Here is an 18,522-nt window from a genome sequence, read left to right on the forward strand (position 1 = left end):
CTGTTTGTTTCAATGAACTGATCTAAAAAAAAGTCGTCGGTGTGGCATGTTAAATGCTCTAAAAATGATAAAGCTAAATGTAGACACATATGATTCACCTTCTGATCTGCTGCTCCAACAGGGATCCTAATAATAAAACCGTAATGAATTAGAAACAAAAAATATACATTATAATAAATATATATCTTGGATACATTGGAGAATAATAATGAATAATTTTGTAGTACAGCAGATTATTTTATCTCTCGTGCTCAAATGTGATTTTTCTTTTCCAAAATTAAAGGGAACCGTAAACAAAAAATTTGTTTTATTTAGTTTGATCTTTTATTTGGCTGTATAAAGAACATAGATATTTATTTCCTTTAGAAAATCCAACAAATACAGACTGTGCAACATTCAAGTAATCAAACTAGAGCAACATAATCGTCCCAAGTACAAAAGAACTTGATTCAGTAAAGCACTTTCGGAAGCGTTTCAGAAATAAACACAAGAAATGGCATCTAACGGAGAGTTGCATGAGGTGGATGGCTGCAGGTGCTGAAGACTTTACATCATGTCCAGCTGCATCAAAAAACATCAGTAAACAACTTAGCATGTTGCCAAAAGTAAAGGTCTAAATCTCTAATAAAGTATAAAGGATTTAATATACTTTCAGACCAAAATCACACTCATAAATATAATAATGTATGTGCTTGTCATGAAAACACTCACCAGATCATCCACATCTCCAGTGTCTTCCTGTGCTGGAGCCGCCTGCTCTTCCTCTTTCTGCTCAAACGCCAGGAACTAAACCAGCAAATACAGAGTTAATCGACCATAATAACAGATTTTACCAACAACCTTGATGTAAAACGGATGACAAAAATACCTAATCAAAAATATGAGATTGGAAATGGTCGTCAAAGATGTAGACGAGTTTGTTTCTTCACAGAATTTGGAGAAATGTAGCATTACGTTACTTGCTTAACAATGGATCCTCTGCAGTGAATGGGTGCCGTCAGAATGAGAGCCCAAACAGCTGATTAAAACATCACAGTAATCCACAAGTAATCCACACCACTCCACTCCATTAGTTAATGTCTTGTAAAGCCAAAAGCTGTGATGCTTGATCTATGTAGATTTCTCTCCTGATTCAGACCAGACAACTTTTTCACTGGAGGAAGCATTATTATATGGACTCATATTTTAGCCAGCAGCAAAGGTTTAAAGTTAAAAACGTCTTGATGCATTTGTTTCTTTTGTCTTCGCAAGACGTTAACTGCTGGACTGGAGTGGAGTGGATTCCTTGTCAGGGTTCCTACAGATTTTCCATTTCAAAATTCCATATCTTTCCAGACTCAAATTTCCAAACCTCTCAGTAGATTTTTAGACCATATTTAACAAAAATGATTCATACGGCATTATTTTCAGCTTTATATTTGGTACAATAGAGTCATCTGTAAATATATATATATATATTTTTTTTTTTTTTTTCAGGGTTTTTTCATTGATTTTCTGACAACATACAGAGCCCCTAAAATAAAAAAATAAAAATAAATAAAAAATACATTTTGCATGCACACAAAAAAGAAACTTTTTTGCGCCCTCGAGAAACTATTCACATGCACATGGAATTTATTTGCATGCTTACACATTATAATTTCTAGCTCTGTATAAACTATTTCCTTTGTGCATCACCTCCATCCCACTATGAATAAAGAAAGAGCATGGATGCACATGAACTAATAAAGATCTACTTGCTAAAATTTGGCTTTTCTTACGGTAGTACCTCTAATATCAAGGCCAATTTAGCACATCCTCTGTGGCGACAGAGAAAAACACGACACGACATGGGCTAACGGCACAATACGGCTGTGTGCATTGTCCTATTTGCCAAGTTTAACGGTCTATATTAACAAAAAAAAAAAAAAGTGTTCAAAATTTGGCTTTGTTAGAGCAGTATGACATATTTCAAGGCCCAAGGTCTCTTTAATGCAAACTCTGTGGCGGCCAAGAAACCTCACCAGTTTAATGGTTTCTCGTGCGCACATAAAAGTCTGTATATTTTGTATTTTAACAAAGGTCCTTGAGGCAATATTATACAGTGTTAGGAATATCGAGAAGAAACCCGAAATGCAAAACACTTTGCATAATAAAAAAAAGTGCACCTTGAACTTATTCAGTCGTGTCTGACAATCACTAAAGAATCACTAAACAGCTGCCATAAACACACTTTTTTATAATTTATTTTCTTTAAATTCTTACTTTTCAATTATAAAAAACTAAATGAAGCAAAAGTCTGGAATACTCTGCTTTCTTTTTTTCAGACCTGGAAATGACTTTAACCAAACTCCATACTTTTCCAAACTGCGTAGGAACCCTGACTTGTGTATTGTGATGTTTTTGTCAGCTATTTGGACTCGCATTCTGACGGCACCCATTCACTAGAGAGGATCCATTGGTGAACAAGTGATGGAATACTACATTTCTCCAAATCTGATGAAGAAACACTCATCTACATCTTGGATGGCCTGAGAGTGAGTACACTTTCAGCACTTTTTTTTTTACTTTTTGGTGAACTAATCCTTTTAATAACTATAAAAATATTTCAAAAGAACTTGTTCATTCTTATAGGCTGTATGCTACAGAAGTACCTGGTTTGCATCTTGTTTGGAAATGGTGCTTCCATCCACTTCATCCTTGCTAATCAGTGTCAGAGCATCTGAAAACAAAAGCACATGTTGAAGGCATGATGTCTTCAGCTTAACATGAGCAGAAGGCCTGATATTTACCTTGAATGAGCAGATTCCAGAATTCCTGAAGATTCCTGTCTGGAATGCTCCTCTTGAGGGACTGCATGTAGCTGTTGAACAGCTCTGCGTTTCCGGTCTGATGGAGTAAATTGTGGTCAGGTGTAGTATGACGTTTGTAAGCAAATGCATCAATGCTCTAAGCTCATGCACTCACAGTCATTAAAATACTCCAACACTAATAAACTGATTTGCAGCGCACATGTAACATCTGTAACATAAATAGTGCCACATGCAGGTGTTTACATCTGTTTCAGGTGATCTGATGTAAGTGGTCAGATGGAAATTGGCCCAAAAATTTCAATTAAAATGGAAACTGAACACATGAGGAATGTATATTTGATTAAAAAAGAAATTTCACAAATTTGAGCAGAAACCGAATAGTGAAAGGTTTTCATGATCATTAATAACCAGCGCAGTTATTATTATAATAACAGCATAATAACTATATTATTAAAAATAATTTCCGCTAATTAAAGCTAAAATAAAATAAAATAGTAAAAAAAAAAAACATACAACGTGTAGTATATTATATGCATTAATATTTACATTATTTAATATATATTTAATATATAATTAACAAATATAAATAGAATTAACATTTCTGTAATTTAAATGAAATCTGTATATGTAAAAGACATAAAAATTAGAAATGTAACTAAACCTAAAATAAGCTAAAGTACTAAAAATAATATTTAATATATAAATATCAAATAAATAAATACAAGCTACACTACCAGTTTTTGAACTCACCACACCACTATCAGTTTCTACTCACCAAGCCTGCATTTATTTGATACAAAATACAGCAAAAACAGTACAATTTTGAAATATTTTTAGTTTTTAAAGTAAATTCTTTCTATTTGAATATATTTTAAAATGTAATTTATTTCTGTGATCAAAACTAAATTTTCAGCATCATTACTCCAGTCTGCAATGTCACATTATGCTTCAGAAATCATTCTAATAGAGAAAACAGTATTATTATTATTATTATTATTATCATCATCATCACTAATATTTAAAACAGTTAAGCACATTCTTTTCAGGATTCTTTGATGAATAGAAAGATCCAAAGAACAGCAACTATCTAACATAAAAGTTTTTGTAACATTATACACTATAGAATTAAATTACAGAAATTAATACTTTTATTTAGCAAGGATGCTTTAAATTGATCAAAACTGACGACGTGATGACTAAGACATTTATAATGTTACAAAAGATTTCTATTTCAGATAAATGCAGTTCTTCTGATTTTTCCATTCATCAAAAAAACTGAAAAAAATTCTACTCAGCTTTTAACATAATAAAAAATGTTTTTTGAGCAGCAAATCAGAATTTTATAATGATTTCTGAAGTATCATGTGACTGTAATGATGCTAAAAAATCAGCTTTGAAATCACAGGAATAAATTATATTTTAAAATACGTTTAAATAGAAAACAGTTATTTTAAATAGTAAAAATATTTCAAAATTTGTGCATTTTTGCTGTACTTCAGATCAAATTCGGATCATTAAAAATCGTACTTTTCAAAAACTGATAGTTTTGACTGATAGTATACATAAAAATAACAATAAAAAAATGACAAAATAAAGACAAAAGCTTACATAAAATTACTAAATCTTGAAATAAAAATATAAAAATGTAAAATACTAAAACAACAGTGTCAGAAACACATTCAGTCAAGTCCAGATTTTATAGTGATAAACTAATAAGCATCTAAGAATACATAACCCACAAATATATGGTAAAATGGTCAACTTTAAATTAAACCAAAGCAATTTTAATGATATATTCCAACACCAATTGAAACATAAACATATTTCTCAACTCGTTCACAAACTTACTTCTATTATTTTTATTATTATTATGGGTTTGCTTTTTTGTGAATTTGTCTGAAATCAGAAGTGCACTGAAACCCTGTCTAGGTAGGTTTTGGACCGGAGTCTCAGACTCCAGCTGAGCTCAGTTCGTCTGAAACGAATCCCAACATCCTCCGGCAGTGTGCTTTTCCCACCGACCCGCAAAAACTACTCATCCTTAAGTGATCCCTGATTGGATGCGGAAGTTTAATTGAGAGCTCACCGATACGGACTGATCCCTGAAGGCCTGGATACAGGCAATGCTCTTCATGTAGTATTCGGGGCTCCTGTTGCCCAGCAACTGCTCAATCCTGTGGGTCAGCTGCTGGCATGCTGTCAAGGTTACAAAACAATGATTATCAAAGCCACCGCGCTAACAACCAAACCTGCAGCTTACAACATGAGTGATTTAACGCAGAGTGACTATTCAGTGTCTTAGAGACTACTTTCAATCTTTAGCATGGCCTTGCAGACATGCCAGGAACGGAAATAGTGCATTTACATTACAGCATGTTTAAAGGAGAAGTTCACTTCCAGAACAACAATTTACAAATAATTTACTCATTCCCTTGTCATCCAAGATGTTCATGTCTTTCTGTCTTCAGTCATATAGAAATTATGTTTTTTGAGGAAAAGATTTCAGGATTTTTTTCTTCATATAATGGACTTGATTGGTGCCCTGATTTTGAACTTCCAAAATGTAGTTTAAATGCAGCTTCAAAAGGGTCTAAACGATCCCAGCCGAGGAAGAAGGGTCTTATCTAGCAAAACGATCATTCATTTTTTATGAAAAAAAAAAAAATTGTATACCTTTTAAGCACAAAAGCTTGTGTAGCACAGGCTCTGGGATGTACGTTCATGAAGCTACGAATTTGTGATGGGTTGTTCTTGAACAATTCGTTCATTTTGAACGAACCTTTAATGTGACTCGGGAAGAACAATCTCGTCTCGGGGAGTGATTCGTTCAGTCGCGTATGCGCAACATCCTATTAGGTTCTGTACTGGAATTAGTTCACCTGTTTCAAGTCTTCAGGGTTTTTTTTTTCTATGGGGCTGCCACATGATGAACAAACGACTCAAACCCGAAAAAGAGGTGAGGTGAGCTAATCATAGACCAAAGACCCAGGTAAACAATGAATTAAATTTTTTCTGTTTCTTATAGCATTATAGTTTTGTCTTGTTTGTGGTGTGATCAACGTTTGTGTAAGCAGTAGATGTGTTAGGGAAGTAACACGTAACATTTTAATTATATTTTGCTAAAATTAACTAAATGACTCGAAAAAAGATTCGTTCATTTTGCTGAACGAGACTCAAAGGTCCGAGTCGGTAAAATGATCCGAACTTCCCTTCACTACTTCGAGCAACATCTAAGTTCATCGTCTGTGTACTCTGGCTAAAAAAAGGTAGAGAATGGCGAAAAACTCCATCTTATTTTCTCCTACAACTTCAGAATCATCTGACATCGTTGTACCTTTTTGTTTGTAAACAGCGTTTGACTTACTTGCACTTTCTTAGTCTTTGCATGTTCGCTTTGTAAACACTGGGTCTGTAGTTCTGCGTGACCTTTCGACCTGATTCAATAATACGTAGCGTCGTGAACACGCATCTCAGAGCCTGTGCTACACAAGCTTTTGTGCTTAAAAAATATACTAATTTTTATTTTCCGAAAAAAAAAAAATGACCGATCGTTTCGCTAGATAAGACCCTTCTTCCTTGGATGGGATCGTTTAGAGCCTTTGAAGCTGCATTTAAACTACATTTTGAAAGTTCAAAATCAGGGCACCAATCAAGTCCATTATATGAAGAAAAATGCTGAAATGTTTTCTTCAAAAATCATAATTTCTTTACGACTGAAGGCAGAAAGACATGAACATCTTGGAAGGGGGTGAGTAAATTATTTGTGAATTGTTGTTCTGGAAGTGGACTTCTCCTTTAATAGCTGACACTTTTGTGAAGGTTGAGGAGTGAGAGTAGAAAAGAAAATCAAACTGAACAATCCAATCTCACCCTGATCGAAAGAAATGGTCTTCTGTCGAACCAACGTGCAGAAATCTCTGACTGGATTGACGCTGCCAACCTAAAAGAGAGAGCGCTTGTTAATGTGAGATGCTTCATACAGTATTGAAGTCAGCATGAATACATGTTCCTGGTCTTATTGTGCTCATATTACTGTAAATATCTCTGAAAGACAACTTTTTCTGCTAATGTCCAATGGAAAAAGCAAGTTCTGCCCTACATGTTTTCTATTTAATACACTTTTCACTCTAAAATACATAATGTTGTGCACAAAATGGATTGTGAAAAGGATTTTATGTTGAATTTAGGATTTAAATGTTTTATAAATTTTAAGGGAAAGCATTAAAAAAAAAAATCTAATATATATAAAAATTATTCCAATTTATAATTTAGTATAAACTACCATTTAAAAGTTGGGGTTGCTAATAAAAAATCTCTTCTGCTCACCAAGGTTGCATTTATTGGTTCAAAAATACTGTAAAAATAGTGAAATATTATTACAGTTTAAAATGTTAATTTTCTATGCAAATATATTGTAAAATATAATTTATTCCTGTGACCCAACGCTGATTTTTCAGCATCATTACTCTAGTTTTCAGTGTCACATGATCCTTCAGAAATCATTCTAATATGCTGATTTGCTGCTAAAGAAACATTTCTGATTATTATCAATGTTGAAAACAGTTGTGCTGCTTCATATTTTTGTGGAAACCTTTTTTTAGGGTTCTTTGATAAATCTTTTGTACTATTAGAAATATCTTTACTGTCATTTCTGATTAATTTAATGCACTCTTGCTACTCATTTCTTACTAAATGACCCAAACTTTTGAACGGTAGTATATATAAATATAAACGTATAATATTTAGTCATTTGAATCCAAATAATGCACATTATTAAACAGATTTCAGACATGAGAGTCTCACCGATGTGATATTTCCCTCTGCAATCTCGGCCAGGTTAAACTCGGTTTCTTCATCCACTTTGACTTTCTTCACATCTGGTTCGTCAGCACTGACGAAGACACACAAATCAACAACAGTAATTCATTCTAGCTCATTTCAGATTATGAACAACAAAAATGCATAAAAAAGATCAAACTCAAAAGTATGATAACATCACTGACACTAAAAACACACATTAGGAGTGGGCAGGGCTTAAACTTGTTACACACCCCTCTGGAATACTTAATTCTGATTGGGCAATCATAAAATAAACCCCACCCATATAGGTGTGCACTACTTCGTGTTTCTTCAGGTTTTTTGAAGATAAATGTAAAACTTTTTAAATAACATGTAAAGACAAATTAAGGAATAAATGTAAGAAGACAAAGAAATTCACCAAAATGAAGTGAGTTTATGATTACAACAAGAACAAGTATATGCCAAAAGGGTCAGAACAAAAAAATTCAAAAAATTCTAAGGGAAAAGTTGACTTTTTTGACCCCACTGGCAGATTTTTGTTCATTTTAAGCATAAACGTACTTAATTTTGTTACATTTCTTAGAAAACAAGACTTCATTTTCGTCTTCATTTTGCATCTCAAGTAATGTATCTTGATTTAAGTATGTTTAGACATTTGTACTGAAAAACAACATAAAAATATACCTGCAAGCACTTAAGGCCTTTAAGCATATAAGGAAAAAGACAACATTATTTAGCGAGGCTGTACCCAAAACAATGATTAAAAAAGCATTTTGGCAAATCCAGGTTATTTAACACAGAAATATGTTTTTTTTACATTTATGTTACAGCGCCAGCTGTGTTCCAATCACCTTAAAACTTGGCATGCTTGTTTAGAATCACCTGTCGCATGTGGTCAGCAGGTCTTGTGAAGATTAGAGTTTTCCTTTAAGTTTTATAGGATTTCTGATAAATTTGGACAGGCCCCTTTTCCCCCCGTTATAGCTTTCCCAAAACATAAATTTCCAATTTTTTTGATAATTATTGGCCTAGAGAGTCCAGAGAAGCATACTCCAGTGTTTTTTCCAGATTGAGTGAAAAACGTAAGACTAGTTCACAAAAGTAGTTTTTTTTTCTCCTTTTAATCATTTAACAAACGATTTGATTGACAGCAGTGGTCCTAGAGGCAAAGTTGTCCGGAATGAGGCGTTCTATCATATGATACGAAAAACCGTGCGACGTACAATCAATTACAATATGGCCCCCCCCAGTGGCCGATTTCTTTCAAATTTCTCTTACAGCTTTGGGGCCGTGAGTCAAACAGGCCCACCAAGTTTCATTCTGATTGGCCTCGTTAACCTTGTCTAACAAATGCTCAAACTTCGTCGGCCAATGGTGGCCATGTTTTTTGAGATACGCAAATGTCCTTGTAGATACTTGTGACACTTCAGACCAAGACTGTGCACACCTGTTTTTATGTTGATATGACATATGGTTGCACATTTATGGATATTTTTATGATTTTTCTTTCTCTCACAGCATCACCAAGTGGCCAAGCTCTGCGATTTTTGTCCGGTGACCTCAGATTGAGCTCTTACATAAGTGTTCTGAGTTTGGCGGAGATCTCTCATTCCATTCAGGAGTTAAAGGCATTTTACTAAAAGTGGCCCCGCCCCTTTCAAACGTTTTGGTGTCCCTTTGCGACACCAAAGTGGCCAAGCTCTGCTTTCTTTCCCCTGTAACCTCAGATTGAGTTCTTACCAGTGTTGGGGAAAAATACTTTTAAAAGTAATGCATTACAATTTTTATGTTACTCCCTGAAAAAGTAACTAATTATCTTACTTAGTTACTTTTTATGGAAAGTAATGCGTTACGTTACTTTTGCGTTACTTTTTAAATCTGGGCAGGGCTTGCTTCTTTGTTTTTAATATAAAACAATTCTAATGTAAAAGCCCTCTTACACCAAAAGTGAAATGAATTCACCTCAGGCTGAAAGAAATGTACATTTATGCAGGAGATCACTCTTCAGCTATAAAAATGAAGAACAAATGTTAGTTTATCTAAAGTAATTTTTGCTTATTAGTATGGTTAAATTGCATCATCGAAGGTCAGCAGCAAAAACACTGATTAATAAAATGGGATTAAATACATAAAGGATATTTGTTTTATTTAACATTTAATTATTGCAGGGCTGTGTCATATTCTGAGTTTGCATTTCACTGTTATTCATTTTGAGGAATACTGAATCTGTTTTTTGTGAGTGAGATGAATTAATGCATGTTCACATTTAGTCTAGAAAACAGTAACATCATGTTTACTCCCAATTTCCTGACAGGAGACTTGTCAATCAATAAATGGGGAAAAAGTAACTGGCGTTACTTATTTGAAAAAGTAACTCAGATATTTTCTTAGAAAGTCGAAAGTAATGCGTTACTTTACTAGTTACTTGAAAATAGTAATATTATTACGTAACTCGCGTTACCCCAACACTGGTTCTTACATAAGTGTTTTGAGTTTGGTGGAGATACCTCATTCCATTCTGGAGTTATAGGCATTTTACTAAAAGTGGTCCCGCCCCTTTCGAACGTTTTGGCATCCGTTTGTGACGGCAAGTCGAAAGTTCAACTTTTTTTTGATAATTATTGATATTCACTCTCCAGAGAATCTTTCTGCATTGGTTTGGTTCCAATTGAGCGAAAAACATAGGACTAGTTCGCAAGTTTTTCGAAAAATGCTAAATACCTGGAAATTTCGCCAGGCTCACGATCGAATCTGAGGCGTGCATTTTGTCCGGTGTGAGCCAAGGATTCCAACGAATTAAGACAACTGAGCCTGTGACTGACGGTTTAGCAGTTTCGTAGTTTTGTTCGCTGTAGCGCCCCCGTCAGGCCGATTGGGGCGAGCCTTGGTGACGTTGTAGGCGGTATGAGTACTACCATCCCTCCAAGTTTCAAGTCTCTACAACTTACAGTTTGGTCTGCACAATCAGTGTTACATGGAGATTGCTGATCCATAACCATTCTAATTACAATAGGGTTTCAGTGCTACGCACTTGAACCCCTGAATACAGAGCAAGATATTAATTTTATAAAGAGCAAATTAGGGCTTTTTAAAATCTGCAGGAACTTTTCGTTATTAATGAAAAACAAAAAAACAGCTCAGCAAATACATCTACCACAATCTATACCGGTTGACACGTATATGCTGGAAGTCATATAGCACTTCTCATCGATTTCATCCCCAGCTCTGGTGTTGATTTGATCCATTCTCACCTGCTGCCGAACACGTCTGCACTCGTCTTCTGCTCCTTCTTTTTCGCCACCACTTTCAGTGGGAACTTGGTCTTGACGTCCTGCAGAGGGGCCTGGCAGCGGGCGGACACGGCCTGGGGCCGCTCTAGAACCCTCTTCAGCCACGGCTCTACGGGCGGCAGGGGATCATCAGGATTCACAACGCGGTGATGCAAGCACTGAGGATGTGAGCCAAGAAAAGATCAATGAGACCCACTGCAGAGACACCGACCCGAGACAACACGGATTTCACAGCCAATGTCACACACCTGAGTCACTGTACTACTGAAGGACAAAGACAGGAGTGCGAGGGTGAATAAAGACAAAGGCTCAGTGCATTTAAGTTTGGGGTTAGTAAGGATGCATTAAACTGATTAAAAGTGATAGCAAAAACATTTATAATGTTGGTATTCAAGAATCAAGTTTCCGCAAAAATATTGGGCTGTTTTCAACATTGATAATAGTCAGAAATGTTTCTTAAACAGCAAATCAGCATATTAGAATGATTTCTGAAGGATCATGTGACACTGAAGACTGCAGTAATGATGCTGAAAATTCAGTTTTGTTTACAGGAATAAATTACATTTTAAAATATATTCACATAGAAAACAGTTCCTTGAAATTGCAATAATATTTCACAATTTTTACTGTATTTTAAATAAAATAAATGCAGCCCTGGTGAGCAGAAGAGATTTTCAAAAACATTAAGAAAACTCTTACTGACCCCAAACTTTTGATATTATGAACTAACAATGAACACCATTTATTAATTTACACATAATATACTATGGTTCATCAACTTACATAGCTTGAAAATACTTGAATATTTGTTTATTAGTAAGTGTTCATGTATTTTCAAAATGTATAAACTAATAAATCATAGCATATAGTAAAATTAATATTAACCTTGATTAAATGCTGTAAACGTATTGTTGTTTGTTTATATTAACTATTAAAGCAACTACTCATTGTAAAAGTGTTACTTTACCAGTCAAAAGTTTCTGAACAGTAAGATTTTTAATGTTTTATTTGATCAAAAGTTCAGCAAAAACAGTAAAAGTTTTGTATTTTAATATATTTCAAAATCTAATTTATTCCTGTGATTTCCAGTAGATTTTTTCAGGTTTCTTTGATGAATAGAAAGTTCAGAAGAAAGCATTTATCTGAAATAGAAATATACATCTAAAAAAAAAATACTGACTCCAAGCTTTTGAATGGTATAGTGTTTAACGTTACAAAAGCTTTTATTTCAGATAAATGCTTATCTTTGGATCATCAACGAATCCTAAAACAAAATGTATTCAACAGTTTTAAATACTGATAATAATAATTATAGTAATAATAATAATTTTTCTTGATCAGCAAATCAGCATATTAGAATGATTTCTGAAGGATCATGTGACACTGAAAAATTAGCTTCGATCAGTGAAATAAATCACATTTTAAAATATATTAAAATAGAAAGCAGTTATTTTAAATAGTAAAAATATTTCTACATTTTATGGTTTTTGCTGTACTTTGGATCAAATAAATGCAGGCTTGGTGAGCAGAAGAGACGTCTTTAAAAAACATTAAAAATCTTACCGTTCAAAAACTTTTGACTAGTAATGTAGGTAAACATTTCTGTTTATAACTATGCATGGTTAAATTTATGCATATGAATGAAAATGCTTAAATATTATTCTTCCTTGATTTTTTTTATAATTAGATTTTTAATATATTTTATTTATTGTATTAAACATTTTGAATCTTAACATTTTGAATTGCACTCTTTTGTAAGTCAATTGGGATACAAGCATCTGCTAAATGCATAAATGCATAAATGCAAATGTATTTGACTATTGTGACCGTATCAAATACTGTTAGACCAATAAAATAGAAACTTCCACCACCCCGTCCCATCATGCCTGGAAAAGTCTCTGGAACTGTGGGTTTGGAATGTGTTTGACTTTGAGGATGTCCACACTCTCTCCATCCTCATCCTTTTCCACCAGCATCATGGAGTCGATCAACGCATCCACGGCTGACAGCTGAGACTCTGAACAGAGACATTCACACAAACACCATCACATTCAACCAACAAAATCAATATTCATCTCCTTTAGTCTGCCCTCAGAAGGGCAGCAGGGTTTCTACAAGTTTTACAAAGGCAATTTTCAGACTTTCAGACTTTTTGAAATAAAAGGGAACACAACACGGCAAAGTGTTCTCTAAATGTAAATGTCTAAGGAGAAACACAATGAGTTGCAAAAACAAATTCAAATCTCTATTACTCTTTTATTTATTTAATCAAAAAATAGCTTAAATTAATATGGTAATTAGTTTTACTTTACTCAGTATTTTTTTCTTGCTTTCTAGTGCAAATGTTTAAAAACTCTTACATCAAGATGAAAAATATATCAAAATGAAGCAAATTTATGAAGAAAAAAAAAACAAATTAATTAAAAGATAAGCAAGTTCATTCTCCGCCGACAGATATTTGCTCATTTTAGGCATAAACGCACTTAATTTGCTTAATTTTGCATCTTAAGCAAATGCAAGTATTTTTAGATATTTGCACTGGAAAACAAGACAAAAATGCTGCCAATTTTATGCAATATTTAATACCATGAGTGAATAATGAATTGAGACTTTCTGCTATGATTTAAGACCTTTTTGGGCCAAACTTTGTGGAATGCAAATTAAGACTTTTTAAGACCTCCAGAAACCCTGAGAAGACAGAAGAAATTGCTGATGCAGGATAATGCTGCAGAATTTATCTGAATAAATTCAAAATTGCAATACGGGCAAGCTTTATAGAAACCAGCTCCTGTTTTGTGGATCTTTTTATCTGACGACCCACCTGAGGGTGTGAACTTCTTGTTGTTTTCCAACACGGGGAATGTAAACTGTCTGAGATCCTCCATAAAAGGCAGCTGCACGTACAGCAGACACTGAGGACGGGAGACATAAGGAGTGAGTCTGGTGTGCAACATACTAAAGATGCATCTTTTATAGTGTGCTTTATTTTTGATATGAGTCCACATACTTCATATTTCTCCTTTATGCAGGGAAAAGCGGCGCCCACTTGAGGGTTGCTGCGACGGTCGTAAGCATAACGCACAATCGCTGCCATCTTTAGACTGTCGAGGGCGTGGATCAAAGCGGACAGCGCCACTGCTGCATGCTACATACATACAATAAAACAATATATTTAATACAAAATATTACACTACTATTCAACATATATATATATACATATATATATATATATATATATATATATATATATATATATTTTTTTTTTTTTTTATAAATAAATCAATTAAAAACAATTCAGCAAAGATGCATTAAACTGACCAAAAGTGACAGTACAAGACGTTTATAATATTACAAAAGATTTCTATTTCAGATAAATGCTGTTCTTTTGAAATTTCTATTCATCAAAGAATCCTGAAACATTAAATGCATTATGGTTTTCACAAAAATATGAAGCATCACAACTGGTTTCAACACTGATAATAATCAGAAATGTTTCTTTAGCAGCAAATCAGCATATTAGAATGACTTCTGAAGGATCGTGTGACTGAAGACTAAAGACAAGATGCTGAAAATTCAGCTTTGCATCACAGGAATAAATTACATTTTAAAATAAAATGACATATAAAGAACTTATTTTAAATTGTAATAATACTTCACTATTTTAAAATATTTTTGATTAAATAAATGCAGCCCTGGATTGATAGATATTATTAATTTCACATTATTTAGGTACATCAAAAACCTAAAATTTTATTAAATTCCAGGTTGAAATGAAAATCTATCTTTTTGACTACCATACATATTCAAACATCACAATTATTGATAAGTACTGAACTAATAATAGCAAATTCCAGCATAATTTCACAGTGAAACTCACCTCGTCATCTCTGGGTGCAAAAACTTTGACAACTTGGGTTCCCATAAACTGATGACGATGAATCTGCATCAAACAAACAAACAAAAATAACTGTATATTATATAAGGAAAAACAAGGCACAGAAAAAAATCAATATGTATATAAATTTAAGCATTTTGTACTGTACTGATGAGTCTGTAAAATTTGATTTTGGAGTATGTGCCAAAATAATCATAATGACCTGACCGTCCTAAATAAAGAATTTGTTATCAGTAGCTTCCTATTATGTTCTATTGTGGTTCTCGCACTCATTTCAAGTTGTAGAAAGATATATACAGCCATTTGATAAAGACTGCTCTCACAAAGCTGAGTATACTTTATGACCCAAGATGGTTTTATGACCATATGATAAAATATACTCGTTTGAAAAGAGCGCCATCTGCTGGAGAGCATCTTACCAGCTCCTGTTTAGTGAAGCCAAGCACAGAAAAACACTTCCCATCAGACTTATATTTCATCTGGTCCTCGTCAACCTTAGAAAATGGCACAATGTCACTTCCGTAACGGAAACCTGTAAAGCATAAATAGAAAGCTCTTGATTTTTAAGTCACATTTATTTATATAGCACTTTATACGACACAGATTGTCAAAACAGCCTCACAAAAATAAACAGAAAAATAACAGTTAATGTTGCAGAATTCATCAATTATAAAACAAAATCGATTTCAGCTGTAAAGCAGCTCTACAAGGTAAATTTAAACCTTTATGACCAAGTAAAGAAATTTTAAGAAATAAACGGAGGGGAACACAACATCAATATGTTCTCTAAATGTAAATGATTAGGAAACAGAAAATTAGTTGCATTGTTTGAAAATAAAGCTTTTAAACTTGTTTTCTTTGAAACTGATCAAACTCAAGTGAGTTTATGATTAAAAAAAAATAATTTTGAAATCAAAAGTTTACATACACTTTGCATAATCTGAAAAATGTTAATTTTTTACCAAAATAAGAGGGATCATATAAAATGCATGTTGTTTTTATTTAGTACTGACCCGAATAAGATATTTCACATATTTCATATTTCAGATGTTTACATATAGTCCACAAGAGAAAATAATAGTCCCCGTTCAAAAAAAAAAGACCCCAGTTTACATACACTTGATTCTTAATACTGTGTTGTTCCTGAATGATCCACAGCTGTGTTTTTTGTTTAGTGATAGTTGTTTATGAGCCCCTTGTTGGTCCTAAACAGTTAAACTGTCTGTTGTTCTTCAGAAAAATCCTTCAGTTCCCACAATTCTTTGGCTTCTCATCATTTTTGTGTATTTGAACCCTCTCCAACAATGACTGTATGATTTTGAGATCCATCTTTTCACACTGAGGACAACTGAGGGACTCATATGCAACTATTACAGGAGGTTTAAGCGCTCACTGATGCTCCAGAAGGAAAAATTATGCATTGAGAAATGGGGGTGAAAACTTTTGAACAGAATGAAAACGTGCATGTTTTTCTTATTTTGCCTAAGTATCATATTTTTTCCATTTAGTACTGTCATTCAGAGGCTACAGAAGATACTTACATGTTTCCCAGAAGACAAAATTAAATTTACTCTGATCTTCAAATTCCAAAAGTTTTCAACCCCGGCACTTAAAGCATTGTGTTTCCTTGTGAAGCATCTGTGAGCGTTTGAATCATTCTGTAACAGTTGCATATGAGTCCCTCAGTTGTCCTCAGTGTGAAAAGATGGATCTCAAAATCATTCAGTCATTGTTGGAAAGGGTTCAAATACACAAAAATGCTGAAAAACCACAGAATTTGTGGGACCCGGAGGATTTTTCTGAAGAACAGCAGGAAGTTTAACTGTTCAGGACAAATTAAGGGACTCATGAAACAAAAAAACACAGCTGTGGATCATTCCGGTAACAACACAGTATTAAGAATCAAGTGTATGTAAACTTTTGAACGGGGTCAGTTTTGTAAATTCAACTATTATTTTCTCTTGTGGACTATATGAAAATGTCTTTTGTGTGAAATATCTTATTCAGGTCAGTACTAAATAAAAAATAACATGCATTTTGTAAGCTCCCTCTTATTTTGGTAAAATAATTTGCAGATTTTGCAAGGTGTATGTAAACTTTTGACTTCAACTGTATCTGCCAGTGGGCTCAGAAAAATCAACTTAATTCAAAGGGAAAACAATTTTTCATTCTCCAATGAAATTATATTTGTTCTTGCTTCATGCATAACTTAATTTTGTTCAATTTCTCAGAAAACAAGACTTCATTTTACATATGAATTAAATGCAAGGATGTTTAGAAATTTGTATTGGAAAACAAGGAAAGGAAGACAATTTTTAACCTATTTCTCATGCAACATTTAACATTTAATTTAAGACATTTTTAGGGCCGTAATTTATTAATTTTTTAAGACCTGCAAATTTTGGTCTCATCTGATAGTGTCAGTGCAGTTAAACTGATAATGTTACTGAATATTAATAGTCTTTTACACCCCACTTTAACAGGTAAACAACCACGACTATGTTCACAAGACAGCTGATTTAGCCCAAATCTGATACTGTTATGAACGACTGCAAAAATCAGTGTGAATGTGCCATTTTTAGGCTTTATTCTGCACCTTGGATAGTGTCGTCCTTCTGTACTTCAGTTTCATTATCATCATTCAGGCAGTAAACCGTTTCCCTCTTGACGTCGTCTCTCTGGTGACTCTGAGCTTCTACTATGGCCCAAGACTTCTTCACCTTCTCCTCCGTCACCTTATGAGAACCAACACAATATTAGATCAGGTTACAGCAGAAGACATCAGCACGTTTTGATCACAATCTATCAGGAACTCACAGCTTTGTATCCGACGATGCGTATGGTCAGAGAGCTGCCGATGGTCAGCTGACAGGGCCAAGCCATCGGCCTCCTGTCGATGCGCTTGAAGATGGACAGCTTCTCCAGAGCATCACTGCAACGAAAATCAACACAAAGTACTTCCAAGACTTTATCAGGATTCCAATTTGTACTGTATATTAGGTACTAATCTTTTGAGTTAAGCAATTTTCATCAGAACACAAATTCAACTCAGAAAAGATGCAACACTGAAGACTGGAGCAATGATGTTGAAAATTCAGCTTTGCATCACAGGAATAAATTATATTTTACAACATATTCACATAGAAAATTGTTATTTTAAACGTAAATAATATTCAAAATGCTACTGTTTTTACTGTATAATATATAATACACACACACATATACATCCAAAAAGCTTGGAGTCAGTATCTTTTTTTTAATTATAAAAATTAATATTTTTATTCAGCACAGATGCTGAAAGTTGATCAAAAGTGATGATAAAGACATTTATAACACGGAAGATTTCTATTTCAGATAAATGCTGTTTTTTCTGAATTTTCAAAAAATTCAGCTATATTCAAATAGAAAACAGTTATTTTAAATAGTAAAAATATATCAAACTTTCACTGTTTTTACTGTAATTTGGATCAAATAAATGCAGACTTGTTTAAAAAAACATAAAAAAATCTTACTGTTCAAAAAAAAAGAAAGAAAGAAAAATGTGCGTGTGAAAACTTTTATAAAATATTTCATTTATATACTTATAAATATTACATATATATTTACATATTTTGTTAAAAAAAATCACTAAAATATTTTTTTAATTATATAATTATAAAATAGATTTTTGTTATATGTATACATAATTATACACAAAATAATCAAATATATTACGTATTTTAATTATTATAAATATTTACATTTA

General features: G+C 33.4%; 1 protein-coding gene across 2 annotated transcripts in view; it reads right to left on the reverse strand.

The window, feature by feature from the left end:
• Positions 1 to 301: 301 nt before the first annotated feature.
• xrcc5 (X-ray repair complementing defective repair in Chinese hamster cells 5) overlaps positions 302 to 18,522 on the reverse strand; it is a 29,080-nt gene continuing 10,859 nt past the window's right edge. For both annotated transcript variants that reach the window (XM_051120091.1, XM_051120090.1), the window contains exons 7-21: positions 17,595 to 17,709; positions 17,374 to 17,512; positions 15,197 to 15,309; positions 14,760 to 14,822; positions 13,890 to 14,027; positions 13,704 to 13,794; positions 12,769 to 12,899; positions 10,844 to 11,040; positions 7,596 to 7,683; positions 6,663 to 6,732; positions 4,879 to 4,988; positions 2,772 to 2,868; positions 2,634 to 2,701; positions 712 to 786; positions 302 to 561 (exon numbers count right to left, since the gene is read on the reverse strand). In XM_051120091.1, coding sequence (XP_050976048.1) covers positions 547 to 561; positions 712 to 786; positions 2,634 to 2,701; positions 2,772 to 2,868; positions 4,879 to 4,988; positions 6,663 to 6,732; positions 7,596 to 7,683; positions 10,844 to 11,040; positions 12,769 to 12,899; positions 13,704 to 13,794; positions 13,890 to 14,027; positions 14,760 to 14,822; positions 15,197 to 15,309; positions 17,374 to 17,512; positions 17,595 to 17,709 — 1,510 coding nt within the window. In that variant the 3' untranslated portion in view covers positions 302 to 546. The remainder of the gene's footprint in view (positions 562 to 711; positions 787 to 2,633; positions 2,702 to 2,771; positions 2,869 to 4,878; positions 4,989 to 6,662; positions 6,733 to 7,595; positions 7,684 to 10,843; positions 11,041 to 12,768; positions 12,900 to 13,703; positions 13,795 to 13,889; positions 14,028 to 14,759; positions 14,823 to 15,196; positions 15,310 to 17,373; positions 17,513 to 17,594; positions 17,710 to 18,522) is intronic.

Source organism: Labeo rohita, chromosome 9 (genome assembly GCF_022985175.1).
Source record: "Labeo rohita strain BAU-BD-2019 chromosome 9, IGBB_LRoh.1.0, whole genome shotgun sequence".
Lineage (NCBI taxonomy): Eukaryota > Metazoa > Chordata > Actinopteri > Cypriniformes > Cyprinidae > Labeo > Labeo rohita.